The sequence below is a fragment of the Ctenopharyngodon idella genome, chromosome 24 (assembly GCF_019924925.1).
Source record: "Ctenopharyngodon idella isolate HZGC_01 chromosome 24, HZGC01, whole genome shotgun sequence".
NCBI classification, from domain to species: Eukaryota; Metazoa; Chordata; class Actinopteri; order Cypriniformes; family Xenocyprididae; genus Ctenopharyngodon; species Ctenopharyngodon idella.
This window is the reverse complement of record NC_067243.1, coordinates 14,116,213-14,137,965: the sequence shown is the minus strand read 5'-3', so window position 1 is coordinate 14,137,965 and position 21,753 is coordinate 14,116,213. Positions and strand designations below refer to the sequence as shown.

Below are 21,753 nucleotides of genomic sequence, written 5' to 3'. Positions count from 1 at the left end.
ATTTTCCACTTTTGATGTAATTTCTAGCGAGAAATTACTACTGTAGTAATTAAATATTTGTTTAGTTCTCACCAAAGCTCGCACTATATTGCGGTACATAATTAAACTGTTATGCTGCCTCATAAGTCTGTCCGAAATCTGTTTCATGAGGTGCCTTCATGCACAAACGCTGCCTTACAAATCATTGCTTGATAAGGCAGCAAGTCAGCTACCTAAGTTTTCGGACACAGCCTTTGTATATGTTGTCTTTTTTTAACACACCTAATTCAGATCATCAGCTAAGCAGAGAGGTCCATGAACGGAACTAAAGCAGCGGTCACACTTTTTTATTTTTTTTATTTTTTTATTGAACATTACAAGGGATACATAATGATCACTTAAAGAACAGGATAAGAAACTTAAAGTGGAGCAAGGCAACAGAATACATTTTCAAACAAGATATAAACAGGGATAGTCTACTAAAAAGATAAATAACAGAAACATCTAAAAAAGCAATATATAATTGGCCACGCCCACACTAGACTGAGCGCGCGAATTTTTGCGAACATGGCAACGGTCGGAATTATGACGTCAAAATCTGCGGCGTCTTTTTTAAAAAACATAATTCAGCAAATAAAGCTACGTTTCCACCGCAGGAACTTTCTCCAGGAACTAGGAACTTTGGGGTGGTACCAAAGCCCCTGAAAGGCAAGCCTGCAACCTTTAGCCAAAAAAGCATAACGGCTAATGCTAACGCTCCGCCTCTGGCGGTACGCAGGGAAGAAGACCAGAGGCCGTTTTTTGAATGGATGTCACTATGCTGATTAAACAGCTTTTGTGGGGAAATAGCTAATCATTTAATTAATCGACAGCCTGTTTGCTAATCTTCAGCATGTTTTACACTAAACAATACTTTTGTTGGGAACTATATGTAGATTTTAGCTTGAAAAAAATTTATTTTTTTAAGAGAAGGCAGACTAGGGAATGTTGCGACAGGTAGGACTCATTTACGGCTTTACCAACAGCAAATGTGCCGCATTACTGTTTAACAGATAGAACAATAGATGTTGTGTCAAAGCCACTGTAAGGCAAGCCTGCAACCTTTAGCCAAAAAAGCGCTAAGGCTCCGGCTGTGGTGGTACGCAGGGAAGGATTTTTGAACGTTACGCTTTCTCCAATGGTAAGAGATACAGACTCTTTCATCTCCCCTATAATATACAATCTCTGGTGGTACTCTGTGTGTTTCGACCACAGGAACCAGGGTCTAAATGAAGTTCCGGGTTAAAAAGTTCCCCCTCAGAAAGTACCTGCTCTCTAGGTAGTACTTTTTCAAAATTCCCAAACTTTCGGGGTTGGGACTTGGGCGCTGAACATGCTGATTGGTTGAGTTCACGCAGCATTTTATTTCAACCATTGTTTTTTAAAGTCTGTTGTGGTGCGTGCAGTAAGAGTTGTTTGCTGTTCGAATCAACAAGGGAGTTCCTGGGATAAATGGTTCCAGGTAATTTCGGTGGAAACACGGCTTAATACATCCAAAATGTAAAAATATGCGGTCTACTCAACTTTACCTCAATGCTGCCTGCAATCCTGCAGACTTAAAGGTTGCGTTTGTTTAATTCAGCTTAGAGGTCACGCTGTGATGTATCAATCTTCTAATTGTCAAACGTCTCCATGTGAAACAAATGTGCAGGGCAGAGATCATCCAACTTAAATTTCGGAATGTGGTGAAGTTCGCATGAGCTTGAATTTCCTTGAATTTGCATGAGTATGACTGGCTGTGGGTTAGGACAAAAACGATTGCCTTTCGTCCTTCACAGCTAGCTTTTATCGCTTTATTGTGTTTCGCCTGGTTACGACACGGTGTGAGGTTAAAAAGCCACAAAACAACTTGCCCTTTTACGGTGCATTTACTACTTGATACTAAAATCACTAATGTCCTTGGTTAATATTGCAGAACAATGATGTTGTTGAGCCATGCAATTGTTTTTGAAGATAAAACCCCTGACTGGCTCAATAAATTTTTGTGCTGATTCAGTATGCCTTGAAAAGAACAAGAAGGTTTATGAGCACCTGGTTCTGCCCATACTGGACACCTGACATCTAATCTAAAGATGCTAGTGGGCTTGCAAACTCTACTGAATAGTGTTTTTTTCTGATATAAACAAAAACATGTAACCATTTTATGATGAAAAACCCTATCTTTTCTGTTTAAAAGTTTACCTCTCAGCATTAATAAAATGCGGATTTTACCATGTGGTCACTTACTTATAAACTTATAAACTGCTTATGCAATCCAGATCTGGACTGTTAGTGCATTCAGTGTTACATAAATGATTAAAGCTAAAATGAATAATAGATCAATGGTATTAAAATATCTCCACCTATTCCAGCACCAGATCATTGCAGGATAGTAATTCTTCTCTTAGCTCATATTCTTTTGATGGTAAATAAGTGAAATGCATCAAATAAAAAGCAACAACAACAACAACAAAAAAATACAAAGAACTCATGCATTTCTAAAATACAGAATGCTTTATTTGTAGAATACAGCATCAATTTAGCAAAAATAGTTCTATTATAGACAAAATCTACTTGGTCTTAAAAGTCCAGTTTATAGTAACAGCATCTTCAAGACATGGGTACCTAACAGAAAGTGTGTACATAGCAAAAACAGAAAGAAACATGAGAAAAAAAACAACTGAAATACATACTCACAATTAATAGCATGTTGTACAGAGAACTAGAGCTTCAAGCATGCATCGCAACAATATAATAATATGCCATATGTTGTTTTTACATAAATAAAAAAAAGACAAACATTTAAGCAGTAGAGGGGAAAAAAAGACAAAAACGTATGAACAAATACTCAATTTGCACATTTTCAATTGTGCTGGTTCTATGATGTAAACAGCTGTAAAAGGGTCGCAGGAAATACATCTGTGGTTATTTTGCACTGTTCTGAAACACTAAACACTCCACAGTGAGCTTTTATAACTCCCAAGACATTCAGGCACATGTACGGCCAATAAAACATCATCTCAAGTGAGAACTACAAGTGACGCTTCGCAAAGAGAAAACGAAGCGGACTTGCTAAAAAGCCTTTCTAAATGGAGTGAAGACAATGTGGTGTAGTTTCTGTTTCCCTGCATCCTCATTTTAGATGCGAATCATTTCTTTTCTTAACTCCAGGCTCTGGTTTCCTGGAGACAGATTAAATTTCAACGGCTTAAACATTGTCTTACAAAATGGAGTGTTTACACTGGAGACTCACCATTAATGTAATCTACGCCAATGATGTGCGAACTGCCGTTCAGAGATTTCTACACTTACCAGGGCTGACGTAAATGAGAATGTGATGATAATAAAACAGCTCACTGTGAAAACAGCAGATGTTTATATTACTGTGAAATCGGCAAAGAAACTACACGATTTCCGACACTAAACCGAAGAACGTTTGAGAGTATGTAGTCTAAACCCCACATTATCAGATGATCAGGGTCATTTAGTGTCACATTTATTCAATTCATTAAATAATACTTTCAAAGTTCTCACATTATTTTGTTCAAAGATGGGCTTGAAACAAGATCCACATACTCAAGGAATAATTCTGTGAAGTGTACTTGAACTTTTTTAGGGATGTTTTATAGAGAAATACCTCATTAGGGCTAATTATGTGTACACAAGGACTGATATTACCAAAAGTAAAACTGCTGCCATATTAGCATTTCCTTTGCAATGGAGCCAGTTTCATTAAGCTGTTAAAGAATGTTATATTACCATTTGATCCCAAAGCTAGTCTTCCCAGCATTAATAATACAGACCAAAATTTCAGCCAATAGTCAAAATACACACAAACATATAAGCAAACAAAAGGCATAAGATCCCAATTATCTCATGTACCTCCGCAGTAGCTTTCTAATGTTGGTAGAAGTGTGTTTATATACCGTATTGCAGTTCTTTACATTAACTTAGGTAGGATTGTATTTGGTGAATCAATGCAAAACAGTAATTTTCCCATGGGCTAAATGAACCTGCCACCTGCTTTCCAACCCCCTTGAAAGTGAGAACACACCACCCAGACATCCACAGACACACCGAATCGAACAAAGGGTGGGAGCGAGTCAGCCAGTCTAATCTGACTTGTCTTTTTTCTTTGGTGTAACTTTACCGGCCACTGCAGATCCCACTGCCCCGACCCCTCCCGTTACCACGGAGACACCGCCTTTGACCAATCCCACTCCAGCTGCAGGAACGCTCGTCACAGCCGTCTTGGTCAGCTCGAAGCTCTTGCTGCCTACCCAGGCCACTCCCCCGAGGGTGGCACCAACCGCTCCTTTGGTGAAGTTGAACAGCCCGCCTGTCACTCTCCACACCACGCCTGCTTCATTTTTAGGGTGGTCTTTCTCCAAGTCTGAAAAACATTAGATTTAATGAACAGAAGTGTATTTAAAGTGTTAAAATTATTTATTTGAATGAAGTATATCAACTATATAGTATTTTATATTGAAGATAATAATAATTAAAAACAATAATGATAAAATAAATAGGGGTTAGTTCACCCATCAATAAAAATTATCCCATAATTTACTCACCCTCAAGCCATTAGGTGTATATGACTTTCTTCTTTCAGTCAAACACAATTACACTTATATTTAAAAATATTCTCGCTCTTCCAAGTGTTATAATGGGAGTGATTAGTAACCTCAATTTTGAAGCCCAAAAAAGCACATCCATCCATCATAAAAGTAATCCATACGGCTCCAGGGGGTTAATAAAGGCCTTCTGAGGCGAAGCAATGCGTTTTTGTAAGAAAAATATCCATATTTATAACTTTATCAACTATAATCACTAGCTTCCAATAACGTCCGTCCATGCGCTCGCGAGAGAGTCGAGTTCCAGCGTATGACGTAGGACAGGGGGTTTTCAACCTGTGGGGCGCCAGCACCCGTTAATTCAGAAGCATACTTGAGTAAAACAGCTGTAAATGTGAGCTTTTACTAGCAAATTTTTAGTCATCCACTAGAGGGGGCAATTTGACTATTCTCACAGCTAATCGTTGGATATTGTTACAGCAGGTTTGGCGCAACTGAATTTCAGCAAAAACGACTAAAAACAGAATGGACTGGTGGCTTGTAATCAAGAATACCAGAGATTATAAAACCTAAGGTTAAACTGAATGAAAAACAAGCTCATCACTCTAAAGTTGGTAAGCCGTTTATATTTTTAATGTTTCAGTTTTTAACGAATACCCTGTCTACACCGGACACATGCAACACACAAAATCCCCGACAGTAAACTGATGCCTCGTTTTATTTCTGACAAACTCCAAAGCGCGGGCGTTACTTTTGACACAAGAACAAATGGATCCCATTATAAAGCTTGGAAGAGCCAGAATATTTTTTAATATAACTCCGATTGTGTTTGACTGAAAGAAGAAAGTCATATACACCTAGGATGGCTTGAGGGTGAGTAAATTGCCCTGATGGACAAAATCAAGTCCCGCCCTGCCCTACATTTTTTCTTGTTCAAGAAGCCGTTTTACTTAGACGTCACAATAGGGAAGAAAAGACTAGCGCAAGTTCTGTTTCATGGCAAATTTAGGTGTCCAATAATTGATATGCTTTTTAAACAACAATAAAACATAATATCCACTTGTAGATCCTGAGCCATATATAGGGACTTTTATTTTTTTTTTTGACTTGGCCCAGTAAGCAACCATCTAGTAGCCAACCAGAATCCACAGAACAATGTATGGCTATGTGAAAGACTATTGTATTCAAATCCAGCTCCATTTTGCCATTCCCGGTTCATTCTGTTGCCAACAAAACACCTTTTACGAATCAGTCCAGGGCAAATATAATTATTAACTCCATGCAATTTTTGGTTCCTAAAGCCATGATTTTGAAATCATGTGTTTCAGGACACTCAATGAAAAATAATAGTAGTTATAGAAGTATTGTTTATTTTCCTTTTTGTGATGGTTATGTGAGACTTAAAGCTTCAGGGCAGCATTGTGAAATCAGCTCACATCTACAGACCTGACACTGAGTAATACACTGAGCAGATGTGGTCTGAAACACACACACGCACACACACACACACACACACACACACACACAGTCCAAATGGCATCATCTTTCCCCTCTGTTGTTCCTCTGGCAGAATACAAGAAAGAAAGAAAAAAAACCTCTTTTTCTTCCACCGGACAACTAGCATTTACACACCCCACAATACTCTGCGGACTGTGAACAGAAATTATATCTTTTACATTCAATCAATACTGTCAAGGACCGCGTGTCTGGGTTGCACGATGAGCTCCCCGGTGAATCGATGTGCCACGGAGAAGCCGTGTGAATGACAAGCAGCGCATCTTCTGATGAGTCCCGTGGGACGGCGAAGGAAAACTTCATGGAGCAGTCAAGGTCGGCCCACATGTAGTTCATACGTGCGCAGATGTGCACGCGCATAAACAACAAAAGACACACGCTGACATAAACAAAACCGGTCTTGATGTGAAACATTTGTGAGATGCGACCAGAGAAGATGAACAGATTTAACTAAAGCCTGCTTTCCTCGCCCAGCGGCGTCTCGCAAATGTCGAAATTCATTAATATGCATGAAACATGCCTACAAACCTCTTGCTACTACTAACACCATGTTTTTACATTCAGTTTAGACTAGCGATCGACTAATGTTTATGACGAATTTTAAGTGTCTGATAACTGATATGCAGAACCAGAATTTTTATTTGATTTAATTTTGTTTTTTAGCAAAATAACCAAATTGTTATTAGACAGTAAGATGGTAAAACCAGTTGAGGAGTTGAACGATGATGGTGGTGGTAAAACAGCGATCAGCGACAATGTTGGTGAATACAAAACTCGCTCCTCCAGATTCCCATTCGCACATTTAATTAAGACTAACTCTTGTCATCTGGGCCTGGGGAGATGTAATTACACTTTCCACGCTACCAAACCTCAAAGCATTGCGGCACTTTCAGAAATCTTCCATCTTCACATTAAAGCCTGAGTGAGCAAAGTAGTGAGGCATGTTTCAAAAAAGGAATGAGATTATTTCTGAATTTACATTTTCATAGATTATTTCCAATGAAAAGGATAGACCAATGATTTTGGGTTGTGTTTCTCTTAGGATACTAAGTAGACCTACACTGTAAACCCTAACAGTCAAAATAATTAATTGGTTTGAGTAGGACAAACTTAAATTAAACAAATTAGTTCAGTCAAATCAATTTTTATGAGTATTTAGTACTTTCTTTTTCTTTCAAGTTCACAGAACTGATATATTTTAAGTAAACTGAAATGTTTCATTGTTTTGAGTTTTGAACATTTCTTTTAATTTAGACAAACTTAAGTTTAACTGAAACTGGGCTGGGATTTCTATTTCCCAGCATGCTTTGCCCATGGCACTCGAAAGGGAGAGTAAATGCTAAAATTAAGTGTTATATAATGTTTTTTGTGCAAGATTAATGTTAAGTGGGAAATTTAGTAGTGATTAATGTTTTGTTATGATAGTTTAGAAGAGTTTCTGTTAATGTGGGATTTTGGAGAGTTACCATCATGGTGACAAGTGGTGCATGCGGCTTGGTTTGAGAGCAAGTATGCTAAATGCTTTACATTTCTACACTCATTCAGCAAGTGCTATACTATGCTATTGTTAACATGTTAGCAAGTTAGCATTTTCTGAATTAGCTTGTTATAGCTAGCTAAGTTTACACTAATAGAAACATTTACATTGAGGTTACTTGATAATTTCAAGTTAAATGTATGAATTAGTGTACTCTAACATTTCATGTTAAGAACAATTAAAATGTACGAGTACAAAATAAAAATCTGCCAGTTCAATCAGTTGCCTCAAATTTTTTGAGTTATGCCAACTTATTTGGGTTTACAGTGTGCCTCCTGAAACTCAAGCAACATTTGTGTGAAATCTGTGAATCATTCGTACATTTTTTTCTTGCATAAATACATTCACATGACAAGAAATTTTCATATAAATGGTCTGTAAAGCCATTCTAACGTAAACTCAAATTCATGACAAGCAATTTTCATGTAAATTGTTCATAAATCTATTCTTACGTAAACTGTCAAATTTATATGAATAGCAAATATTGTAGAAACTGTTCTTAAAGCCATTCTAACCTAAAATGTGACATTAACTAAAATGTGACTTTCACACACTGCATTCTACTGTAAACTCATAATCCTATGAGCAAATTCCATTTAAGTACAAACTTCCTGAACAAACCAAATATAAATATTAGCCAGCAATTTGAACATTCCATGCAAATAAGTCATCGACAGCATGGTGTGACAATGAGTTGTTTGCAATTTAGCCTAATACAATTCTGTAAATGTCAATCTAAAACATGAGAACAGAATATGGCAGCTAAATAATACTGCAATGATAAGTCACCCACTACATGCAAACCTCTGTTCTGTATTATTAAAAATTATATGCTGCATATTATTCACAGAGACAACAAACACGTGAGCACATCATGATGATTTCCGTTGAGCACAGGGAGGAAAGACCTTGTCTTAATAAAATTTTGTATCTCATTCATGAAACAAGCAATTTGTTTAAATTCATTTGTTTAAATTTCAACTCATTCTTGCTTAAATTCATTCTTAAATGACATTTAATTTTCATAAAAATTGTTTGTAAAGCCATTTCAACGTAAACTCACATTCATATAACAAGCAATTTTCATATAAATTGTTCGCAAATCCATTCTTATGTAGCTAAACGGTTAAAATTTGAATGTAAATTGTTTGTAAATCCATTCTAAATGTAAACGGTCACATTCAAGTGACAAGCAATTCGTTTAAATTTTTCATAAATCCATTCAAACGTAAACTGTCTGTAAAGCTGTTTTGAAACGATATTGTGAAAGCGCAATACAAATAAATGAAATTTCAATATTCATATCGTCGCTGTCCGGCAAAAAACTTGTATCTCCATATTTCGGCATTTTTATTTTTTTTCATAAATCATTACTATTGATCACCCTTTACATCTGTCTGTGGGTTCTGCAAATATTTAACCAATGAAAAGTATTAAAAAGAGCTTGTTACTAACTTTGGATCTTCAAACTGTCGGTAAAACCAGCCAACGGCTCTGGGTAAAACCTCATAACTCCACCCCACCTCTATCATGAATTAATCACGTGAACTGTAACTGTCTTTAATACCAGTTACAGCACGAAATAAACATGTGAATGAACATCTGAAGGTATGTTAAAAGACACAGTACAACTTAACGAAATCCGTATCATGTCTCTAATCGCTGAATCAGTGTTTCAACCGCAGAAAGGCATCAATAAAACAGCTTGAAAACAATATGTCACGTAATGTCACATTTACCTCAGAAAAACCATTTTCAGTGATCATAAACCCGTTAGTCAGCTAGAAAAATTAACTCTAGAGAGGAGCCTACTAATTGTGGACTGTTTAAAAACAGTTTAACTTGGATATTATATAATCTTTTCACTTTTATTTTGCTTCTGTCCCAAATTTTTTGGAGTGTGTTGCAGCAATCAAAATTAAAATTTGTTTATATTCACAAAATACAATTATGTTGGTCAGTGAAAACACTGGAAATCTTTTCTTTGTACTTTTGTCAGTTAAAAAAAAAGGTTCAAGACAATTATCAAATCACAGATTGTGGTTTTTAATCACATTTTACAAAATGTCCCAACTCTTCTGAAATTAGGGTTGTAGATATTCATTATAATTTTTAATGTTCTTCAATATTTAATGGATGTTTGAATAAATTAGTCAAGTTTTTATGACAGCCACCATTTAAATGTTTATATTTCAAAAAGCGAATTGGGAGTAGAAATATAATTATGTGATTGTAAAGTTAGTATTATAACTTTATTATTATAAAAACTTAAAACTTAACTGTTTGTATACAGTTAATTTTAATCTTCAATATTTTGTATTTTCAATATCTTCAATATTTCAGTACCAACTGACTCCCATGTATAGTTTACAGCATTAATTGAGAATTTTTTTTTTCTGAGAGAAAATTTGCTGTATCTGATATATATCCAAAATAATCAATATTGAATCAAATTGAATTGGAATCAGAATCAAATCGATTTGCAAGCTTGTGAATCAAAATTGGATTGAATCGTGAAATTTGTCAATACCCATTCCTAATATATATATATATATATATATATATATTAAACACGTAAAGTGTTGCATTCTATGATGACCAATTGTGGTGTAAATTGTTTATAGAAACTGCTCTTATGCACAATGCTGTACAATTAGTGTAACAATAAACAAGGCCAACGATTGTGAGCTTCACGCAGGCATCTGAAACAACTTTGTTATTGACAGCCATTATTCATCAGTTGAATTCAGTGCAAGAATTACAATAAGACTGCAGATAACCAGTCAAAAACACACTGCTACCATGTCATGAATTAGAAGTCCCACTGAACTAACAGAATATAAATACGGTCTTGGCTATGTGCCCATGAGTACTTGGGAAACAAATGTAAAATAAATATTTGTCAAGAATTTGGACACTGCATGCCATCAATGGCATAGTGTGACAACAATGTGTTATTTACAATATAATGTTCTGGAAATGTCAATCCAGCACAGAATAGAATATGGCAGACAAATAATAGTGCAAATAATAAGTCACTCACAACATGCAAATAACATGCAAACAATGTGTCACAAACCTCCATTCTGTTAAACATTAAACATTATATGCTGCATATTATTCACACAGATGACGACAAACACATGTGCACATCATGAATGATTTCTGTTGAGCACAGGGAGGGAAAGACCTCATCCTAATCTGGCTTAACTGATTACTGACCTAAAAGAATGGGGATAAAACAGCTGGTAGGATCTGACTGAAGAGGGGGAGAGAGAGTGTTTGTGGATGAAGGAATAATTATTTACCGTTTAAATTACTTGTAATTCAGGTCAAACATTTCGATGTGGTAGATTAGAACATTAAATATCCAAGTTCATCAGTTCAAGTTAATCGTTATCAGATTCTGCGGAATCCCTGATGTGCTGTTCGATTGTAACAGACAATAAATTTGACGTCTTAAACTTCAAAAATTAGTAAAGTGCTAATAATTCTTTCATATAAAACATGTTATTTGAACTGTAAAGTTTTCTAAATAGTGCTTTAAATTAGGAGTGACTAAACTAACGAATAAACTTCTAGGTATTAGAGGATTACTACAATGGTTTACTCTAAAATCACATCATAAAAAAAAAAATTAAAATATTAAATATAAATATATGTATATATAAATATATTATTAATCTCTAAACTCATAGAAAAGTAAAAATAGCAAAAAAATAGTACAACAAACTTCATCCGAAAATGCGATCCTTCCAGTTTTTCTTTAGCGCAAAAGCATGTCTTATGTCACCCAAAAATGAAAATTCTGTCATTAATTACTAACCCGTAAAGCCCAGAACATACCAAGCTGACGGTCGGCCGTCGGGCAGTTTTTGTTCGTCGGCCGACTAAGTTCTGTCAGTGTGTTCCGCACCAAGTTGGTCCTCGTCTGCTTTTTTTCGGCCAATTCGACACGTTGAATCAGCGTCGGAGCTCGTCGGTCAGTCTGGCCATCTGGCTGTTCAGCTACTGCCACCTGCTGGTACGGAAAGGCATTTCTTCTTATGCAGGCGCAGAACGGACATGCTACTTGGCCGTTGGGTGTCGAGCGTCGGTTTGGGAAACTTTGGACCCAGACGCTGCCTACGTGACCCAACCCTGCAGTCTGCTTTCATCGCCACTAGTTTGTCGGCATCGGCTTGGTGTGTTCTGGGCTTAAGTTCATTTTCGAATTCGGAACACAAATTAAGATATTTTTGATAAAATTCAATGGCTCAGTGGGGCCTCCATCGACAGCAAGTTAATTTATACACTTACAATACCCAGAAAGGTACTAAAGACATATTTAAAACAGTTCATGTGACTACAGTAGTTCAACCTTAATGTTATGAAGGGACTAGAATATTTTTTGTGCACCCAAAAAAAACAAAATAACTTTATTCAACAATATCTAGTGATGGGCGATTTCAAAACACTGCTTCATGAAGCTTCAAATCTTTTGTTTCAAATCAGTGTTTCGGAGCACGTATCAAACTGCCAAAGTCAGGTGATTTCAGTAAACAAGGCTTTGTTACGTCATAAGCGTTTTGAAATTTCAATGGTTCACCATGGCTTTGGCAGTTTGATACACGCTCTGAACCACTGATTCGAAACAAAAGATTCGTAAAGCTTCGTGTTTTGAAATCACACATCAATAAACAATAAACAAGGCCAACGATTGTGAGCTTCACGCAGGCATCTGAAACAACTTTGTTATTGACAGCCATTATTCATCAGTTGAATTCAGTGCAAGAATTACAAAAAGACTGCAGATAACCAGTCAAAAACACACTGCTACCATGTCATGAATTAGAAGTCCCATTGAACTAACAGAATATAAATATGGTCTTGGCTATGTGCCCATGAGTACTTGGGAAACAAATGTAAAATAAATATTAGTCAAGAATTTGGACACTGCATGCAAATAACAGAGCCATCAATGGCATAGTGTGACAACAATGTGTTATTTACAATATAATGTTCTGGAAATGTCAAACAAACACATGTGCACATCATGAATCCACATGCTCTGAACCACCAAACAAAAGATTCGTAAAGCTTCGAAGCTTCATGAAGCAGTGTTTTGAAATCGCCCATCACTAGATATTGTTGAATAAAGTCGTTATTTTGTTTTTTTTGGCGCACAAAAAGTATTCTTGTCACTTCATAACATTAAGGTTGAACCACTGTAGTCACATGAACTGTTTTAAATATGACTTTAGTACCTTTCTGGGCATCTGAAAGTGTTAATTATCTTGCTGGCAATGCAGGCCTCACTGAGCCATCGGATTTTATCAAAAATATCTTAATTTGTGTTCCGAAGATGAACGAATGTCTTACGGGTGTGGAACGACATGAGGGTGAGTAATTAATGACAGAAATTTCATTTTTGGGTGAACTAACCCTTTAAGCCAGGATTAGGAATGTTTTTTCAGGGCAATGCAAACATATTTTTGCATGGTTTGACACACTGACGGTTGAAATAATTTTCTGTGCCAATTGACAACATGTATCCTTTCCTTTAAATGTAACCTTTCACATGAACCCGAAACATTCCTTTTTTTTTTCCCTTCATCATAATCATACATTCGCTAGAATTTGCTGAGTAAACACCCTTGAGCTTATACTCAAATACGCTGATCTTCCTAATTGCTTACCACTGTTTGATCAATATAAAAATATCATTCACCACACACAATTACTCAAAGCATGCTGCTGTAACTGCAAAACACAAAACAGCTTTCCTTAGAAGAATGACCAATTTATTCTTTTTTGACAGGAACCTTCGAGATCAATCAAATTCTATAGCAAATAGAAAATGTCAATTTGTCTTCAGATGCAGGAAAGAGAACAGTGACATTTGAAGGCTTAGATGGAAAGGTTAAGATATTCTGAGGCGTGTTACTCTTTCGAGAGACGGCCTGAGTTCTGTGGAGAGTAAGCATCAGTAGCTAAAAACCCACTCAACAAGCTCCGTACAAAGGTTACCGTGTTGGCCTTGACAGTTAAATAAACATTCACAAAGAAACTGGACAGAGTATTTCACATGTCCTTCTAAGCTCTAAAGCTTTCAAAAGAATGTAGAGTTTCGCTGTCCCTAACTGACAGAAAACCGAATAAAGAAGATTGAATCTTGTAGAGTAGGTTGTAGAACTGAAAAAGGAATTATTGACTCGGATGCCTCTCCTAAGTCAATCTAAATATCAATTTGAGCAAGAAGCCTGCAGCAATCTCGGATAAATAAAGTTTTAGGTTGTGACAGGATCCAAAAGCCCCGCCTGAAGCAAGATAAGTGGTCTCATTGGTGCCCAGACTGAGCTGAGAAAATTATCTGGGCACACTTGAACACTCATAAGATCTGCTGGTGCCTGAACCCTGGCCTCCACTCTATAATATGTTCCTGTCGAGGACAGCCACAAGTAAGACCTTTAGATAACACCAACAATGCTGCATTCACAAACCGATAGGGAGAGAACGGAGATAAAGTCTGAGAAAGAACAGAAGAGACAGATACAAAGCATTTTCCTCCAGGAACCCACTCGGACGGGAACATTTTGTAAAAGAAGATGAACAAATACGCCTCTACTAAGGAGGATGGAGCCATCAGCGGCATATATAATAAGTAAACCAATCGTGGAGGAAACACCAAAGCCACATCTTCTGGAATAGATCTCATCCAATGGTATAAAAAAAAAGGGAACAAAAGGATCTATTTTCACTGGCACAATGCTTGAATGTGATGCACATCTCTAATTTGTGAATTAAAATGGAATTTGGAGGGGAATAAAGTCATAAATATATAATTGTACTTATATCATAATGAAGAAAAAAAAGCCTTGAAAAGTAGTTTGGCATATTATTTTATATATATATATATATATATATATTTTTTTTTTTTTTTTTAAACAAAGCTTCTTCACTGCTTTTTTAAAGGGATAGTTCACCCAAAAATGAAAATTACCCAATGATTTACTCACCCTCAAGGCATCCTAGGTGTATATGATTTTCTTCTTTCAGACGAACACAATCGGAGATATATTTAAAAATATCCTGGCTCTTCCAAGCTATATAATGGCAGTGAATGGGGGGGGGGGGGGGGCACTATTTTGAAGCCAAAAAAAGTGCATCCATCCATCGTAAAAGTACTCCACATGGTTCCAGTGGGTTAATAAAGGCCTTCTGAAGCGAAGCGATGGGTTTTTGTAAAAAAAAAAAAAAAAATCTATATTTAAAACTTTATAATCTAAAATAACTAGCTTCCGGCAGACGGCCATACACATACTGCGCAAGTCGACTTGCGCCACAAGAGTAACCCTTGATGCGACGTATGACGAAGGATGTAGGAGTAGCGTAAGCTTAAACGGCTCTTGCAATTTAAACAAATAGGGCTGGACAACAAACTCAAGCTCCTCTTCTCTTATATCGAAATCCTCTGATATTTCTCTTTAAAATTTCTCATTTTAGACTTCTAATTCATGATCGGTGTTTTATTTTGTTTTAGCCGCAAACCAATGAGTACGGTCATCTGTCGGAAGTTAGTTATTATAGTTAATGGGTTTTTTTTTGTTTGTTTTTTTTACAAAAACCCATCGCTTCGCTTCAGAAGGCCTTTATTAACCCCCTTGAGCCATATGGATTACTTTTACGATGGATTCATGGGATATCATGGGATAATTTTCATTTTTGGGTAAACTAACCCCTTTAATACCCCAAATGGAAGTCATGTAGTTCAACCAAATTGCATTGCAAAAACATATGATAATTTGACCATATTTAAATGAAAAGACAAACTTAGTTCAGGTTGTAAAATGCCATAACTCCCCCAAAATGTTGTGTTGTTGTTACTTTTTACTTGACGACATGACATTTTAGAGTAGTAAATTTTTTCACAATCATATGAAACCAACATGAATACTAAAAGTACATTTCCAAAAACTGTAGAAACTTAAGACAGTAGAACAGGGAGTACTAAGCAGTGAAAAGTGAAAAACAAAACTACAAATAAATAAATTTTGTGCAGTTTGTTGTTTGCAGGGATTATGCAGAAAGATGCACTTGGCATTTGGATGAGGAGACGGATGACGGAGTATTGAGCTTACTGTATGTACCAAACTGCCATCTCTATAAAAACCAGTGATATAGTCCTCTTGATTTAGACCTGCCTGACCTAAGCTGAATTGGATAGCCAAGAATCCATTCCCAACCAATCAAAGCCGAACATGTTCCTGAACGAGAGGTGGGCTGCCAGCCTCCGGTGTAAATCTGTCGCCTCTGTAAATTTATGAGTCTATATCAATACCCACATCATCTCTCTGTAGTGCCGAGAAATAATGGTGAAAATATTGTTCTCCTCACTTGGCACTGAGATTTACAGTGTGTGAGGGAGCGAAAGAGAGAGAGAAATAAGAAAAGGAGTAGTAAGAGAAGGGAGGGGGTAATCGGACCTTCCCCAGTGATAAAAACCCCCAGCGGGATTCAGCTCTCCACCGCTCCACTCCTCTCACCAACAAGAACCATGTCAACCCCGTCCCTGCTGAGGTCTCTATTTTTAATCCCTGTGCCCGAGTTGCCTGAGGCAAAACACAATGAAGGGTCAAGTTAAAATGAGGTTTCGAGAGAACGGCCTGGAAGGGAATGTACTGAATTACTGTTGGACCTTGCTGGACATGGTGTTAGTACAAGAAGCGCTGGGGAAAAAAAGAGCAAACATGGAAAAACGTAAAAATAGATCATAAAAACATGGACACACCTGTACGTTAGAAATTCTGACACACAAATACACATGCAAAAAGCCTGGAGAAGAGTTCGCAAAACTCAACGGCAGCCAGTTTTGCAGAGCCCACGCTTGCGAGGACATCAACGCTGCTATGATTAGAAGCTCGGTTCGATGACGAGCATTGGCAATTATGGGACTGACAAGAACTCGGTTGAAATGGAGTCTGAATGTGACCTTTTTCCCCGCTGGCCTGATACAGCTGCATTAAATAAATAAATAACTACCGGTGAACCACTTATGGAAAAGGTCAATGTTTCCACCGGGTGCGCAAGCTTGCTAGCATCTGACCTATCGGGAGAGACACGTATGACACTTGAACCTTCGTGCTTACTCATCCCAGTCCTCCCAATGTAGGTTTGTTGACTTCAATAAGCAGAAAAAGACCTTTTCTCGCCAATCCCGTGGCGCCAGGATCTGATAATGTGTGCAAATGAGTCACTCGTGCCGTTCGCCTTCAATATTTATATCGATGACAGGGCCCATTGTGTGATTTTAAATGTCAGTGTAGTTGCTTCACAAGCCTTCAATGGAAGCTCATGGCTGCCGCCTTGAAAATCCTAACAAAGCTTTTAAAAGATTCACAAGCATGCCCTTTTCAGAAAAACAAAAATTGAGTTAGACATGTCTTAGACATGTTTTACGGTATTCACTGGGTCACTATTAGCTTATATCTTGCGTGTCTATGTGATTCGGTTCTGTCAAAGGTAGCACATACTAGAGCTGCACGATTAATTGTTAAAATATTCCTATATGACAATGATTCGGCTATGTCTATTAAACCTTTGACAAGTACAATCACAGCAGGAACATTCAGATCTGTCGAGTCAGAGAGAGCAGTTGACGTATAGATATGAAACAGCTTCACAAATAGTCTTTTCAACCACACAGTATCATTATTTCTGTTACAATCATTCAAATTATCACAGAATTGCTGGGTATAAATGAAGTGTATAGTTCGGATATAAACAGATGTCTACGGTAGCGATCAAAATACAGTAAATCACCTTTTGAATCTAACTTGAAGCTTCAAATAAAGATTGTATCAATTATATCGTTACACCAGTAGGTGGCAACAAATGACTGTTAGAATCATGTATTTGTCATTGAATCATTTTTTTTTAAATAATTCAAATTAATGTTATATTTTTTAAATAGACTGTAAAATTAACATTTTGTCAGAACCTCTGGCAAATTACAATTGAATTGTCTATTCAGAATCATGGGAGAATCGTGATCTCTTCATTATTTATTAGCCAAGGTCATGCTAGCATCATCAACCTATCTCTCACATAATTTTCATTACTCTATTAGCATATAGCTTACCCAAATATTTATAGAGGGTGACGTCACCGTCGACCGTTACGACTGCGGTTATGCCCACTGAGTGACAAAAGACTGAGTGGCAGCATTAGTTTTCAGCGTGAATGCCGCGAAAAACACACAAAACACATCCAAAACGGGAAAGAGCTTTGCGACTGACTGTACAAATAGCTTTGACACAAAATCTGAGGTATATTCTTACAGACTGCTGAAAGCTACAGAAAAAAAGAAGCAAATAGGTCGCTGCAATTCACAGAAACAGCCTGGACTCCAGGCAAAGAAACATGTTTTGCAGTTATCATGTTGTGTCAAAATGTTGGATTTTGGGGTAAAATCATACCCTATATATTGTATTGTTATATATTGTGTTGACAACTTATCAATTTAATATTTACCACCTTATATTCTGCATAATTGGGTGTTTTTAAATAAACACTTACAAAAACTATACAAGTTTTAGGGCTGGATGATATGACGAAATATATAACATTGATATAAGTGATCGCTCCGATTTAGACCTACCTATATTGTAGTTATATAAAGCGTTCACAGGCAGATTTGCTTTATGTATTTCCCCGGCGTCGAAATCAGGCACATATAAATGTCAGGAAACACGTTTCCTGGCTGCATGCCAATATCCATGGATTAGGTTTCTTTGACATGTCATAAGGAATACTTTCGAGCCCAACCTTTAGTGTAACCGTTTGTTTTGCTCGCGTTTTCGCAGTTTCCCCTATTAAATCCAGTCATGCGGCAGGTTCTTTTGCCACTCATCCCAGCTGACGGAGCGCGTTCCGGCGGGAAAGTGACGTCTATGCATACCCTCTATTAGCTTAATAGCTTAGCTCACGCTATGTTCTACAACCTACAGCTTACAATATCTTCAATAGCTTATTAGCTTTGTTCATGATATCTTTATTAGCCTATTAGTACATAGGCTAGCTCACACCATCTTCATTAGAAACTTAACCTATAGCTTACGATTAGTGTATCTCACATTATTTTCATTACCCTACTAACATATAACTTACAACATATTCATTAGCTTACTAGCCTAGCTCACAATATATTATAAAACCTGTGGCAATATCTTCAGTTGCTTATTAGCCTTTGTCGTATCTTATAACCTATTATTAGCCTATTAGCATTTAACTGACATCATCTTTAGACTTCATTAGCCTAGCTCATGCCACGTTCTACAACTTATCGCTCACAATAACTAGCCTTTTTCATGAAATCTTCATTAGCCTATTAGCATATAGCCCACAACATCTTCATTACTATTAACATATAGCTCACGCCTTCTCTATAAGCCCACACAATACAGCTCACACAATATTCATTATCATATTAGCATAGAGCTAGCAATTGTCACTGGATATAATTCAGTTTTGTAGAATATGAGTAGGTCTGTGTGATGTCTAAAAAAAAACCTGCATCTCTGTTAATGCAAGTCATCAGCTCAGCTAGAAGAGACTATTTTGTAAACACGTTCCATCAAAGTCAATCACGAATACGACTACTGGGACTTCCTAATGGTGTGAGAGCTCCAAGCTTTTCTATAAGGAGTACGGAGGAATGCGTATTTTCATGGTTACAGCAACCATGAAAACTGAACCTACAAAGACATGAAATCAGTTGTAACAGGAGACTAAATAACTTCAGTAGAAATTCACCAAAAAGGACAAGTGGAATGCAAGGACTGTCTTCAAGGATGAGCTGCTAATGTTACTGATAATTCACAAATCCAGTGAAGCTAAAGAAAGCAAATGTTATTCTTTCCAGAACGGACTGCAAGTCATTCAGCTCTAAATTACTCTCAAATCTAAACATTTAAATGTGCCACAATCAATCAGACGTCTGAGAACAAATCTTCAACTTCAAATCTTGAGTAACACATACATATATATATATATACACATATATATATATATATATATATATATATATATACACACATTATATATATATATATATATATATATATATATATATATATATGTATATATATGTGGCGATTAATTAATCTAATTAATTGCAATTTAATCAATTTTGGCTGAGAATTTACCCCCAAAAGATAATTTTAAATCATTATTGTGTAAATCATCAAATAGAAATTACAAACTTCAGAAAGAAATATTTGATTCGATTCAAAGTAGAAATTTTTTACACATGATCTTTTGGACCACGAGGTTGAGTAAATGACTGAATTTTCATTTTTGGGTGAACTATACCTTTATTTATTTTTTAATTAATATGGAAATATGAATTTTATTTGCTTTTTACATAATATTAGACTCTAAATAAGAAACAAACTGCCAGTAGGTGGCGGTAAATGTCTTGATTAAGTCATTCATTCATTCGATTCATTCAAATGGCTGATTCATTCAGGAGTGAAGTAAATGGTTCTCTTCAGGCTTCTTGGACAAGAAGTGGCGCTACACAGACCGATGACATGTATGACATCAAAGTAAAGTACCGCAAGAGCGAATAGAGAGCAGACGGCTCCGTATATGCTTTTGAATCACACTCGCTGTACTTTGATATCATACACCGGTCTGTGTAGCACCGCTTCAAGTCCAACAAGTCTTTTATGAATGGTCCGCTGAACTAAATAACTGTGGGCGGGGCAAATGTGTTAAATGCGTTAAAAATTTTACTAGTTTATTTTATAGATAGATAGATTCAATGCAAAAACAGAAAAAGAAAATTTTGTGTTACTCATACAAAACTATTATATGCGTTTGAAAAACACTTGTCATATAAACTACTTTTAGGATACTTTTATGTTTTTTTCCCCCTTTTAAAGTGTGACAGTTATAATTTACCATCGTTGTAAAGTGCAGCTCTGACATTCTACCAAATATCTCCTTTCGTGTTCCACAGAAGAAAGAAAACAATATGAGTTTGGAACGACATGAGGGTGAGCAATGATGACAATATGATGATCTCTTTAATGCCATCAATCTATTTTCTAAAAAAGCTTTGAAAACAATCCATCTTACAGTACAACAACCTTCACTTCAAATGCCCCCTGAGAGGTTTTAATTCACAGCCTACCACAACAACGGATCGAAATGAAACAGATTCATTTGAAACAAAGACATAACCATTCGATCTTGGTTATATGACAAAAACTGGTGCAAAAGCTCTACTTTTAGCCACCACGAGGCTGAGATTGTGATTCTATGATTCTCAAACCAAGGCCCACATTTTTGTCTTGGATTTGTGACACTGATCTCAGAGCAGATGTCCCTTTATCTAATAAATTAGAGTCAGAGGATTGCAAAAACAGTACTGATCTAGATTCAGTACTCCGACACTAATAATTCAAACAGTCTCTATTTTCCCCAGATGGATTTCTCTGCTATACAGTGTGTGATTGACAGGCGGATGACACACGCTTGCACTTCAGTAGCTACAGATGGAGGGAAAAAAATCTTGCCTGTTCCCGCTGAGCCTACTGGAGGAGAACCTGGCTTGCGGTTCCTGCCCTGTCCTGCTTTTCATGTCAGACTCAGTGCTTTGGGGATTTAGAAAGACACGTCAATCCGCAGAAAAATTCTCAGAGTGTGCCAAAAAAAGCCATGTACATTGGACCTTACTATCCATAGATGAAACGGCAAGTGTAACTGGAATTTGCGGTACAGACTCAGAAAATATATCAAAGAGTGAAGCTTTTAAAAGTGGAGATCTCTCATATCACACACATCAAAGGGTTTAGGCTACATAATGTTTGGACCCGCAACGCTGTGACCATTCAATGCAGAGAGCTTCATTTAAGGCGTCCCACCCTAAGCATGTCTCTTGAATTATACATCAAGCAGATGGTGTGCAGAATCGTCAAGGTAAAATCTTAAATAATTCAATGCAGGCAAACCCCCGGTTCACCCCCGCCGCATTTGTTTACTGTTGGTTTTGCCAAGCAGGGATTTGCAATGATAGCAGTGTGCAGCAACACGCCGATGAAAGATTCTGCTGACCAGGGACGAGACGTGCACAACATAACTTTA

The 21,753-nt window shown here is 36.8% G+C and overlaps 1 protein-coding gene across 1 annotated transcript in view; it reads right to left on the bottom strand.

Annotated features, from left to right (window-relative positions):
• Positions 1-2,492: 2,492 nt before the first annotated feature.
• The window catches only part of zgc:101566 (Transmembrane protein 263-B-like), a 33,952-nt gene continuing 14,691 nt past the window's right edge, over positions 2,493-21,753 (bottom strand). Inside the window, exon 3 of the mRNA XM_051884403.1 lies at positions 2,493-4,390. Within this exon, the coding sequence (XP_051740363.1) occupies positions 4,110-4,390 (281 nt within the window). The 3' untranslated portion in view covers positions 2,493-4,109. The remainder of the gene's footprint in view (positions 4,391-21,753) is intronic.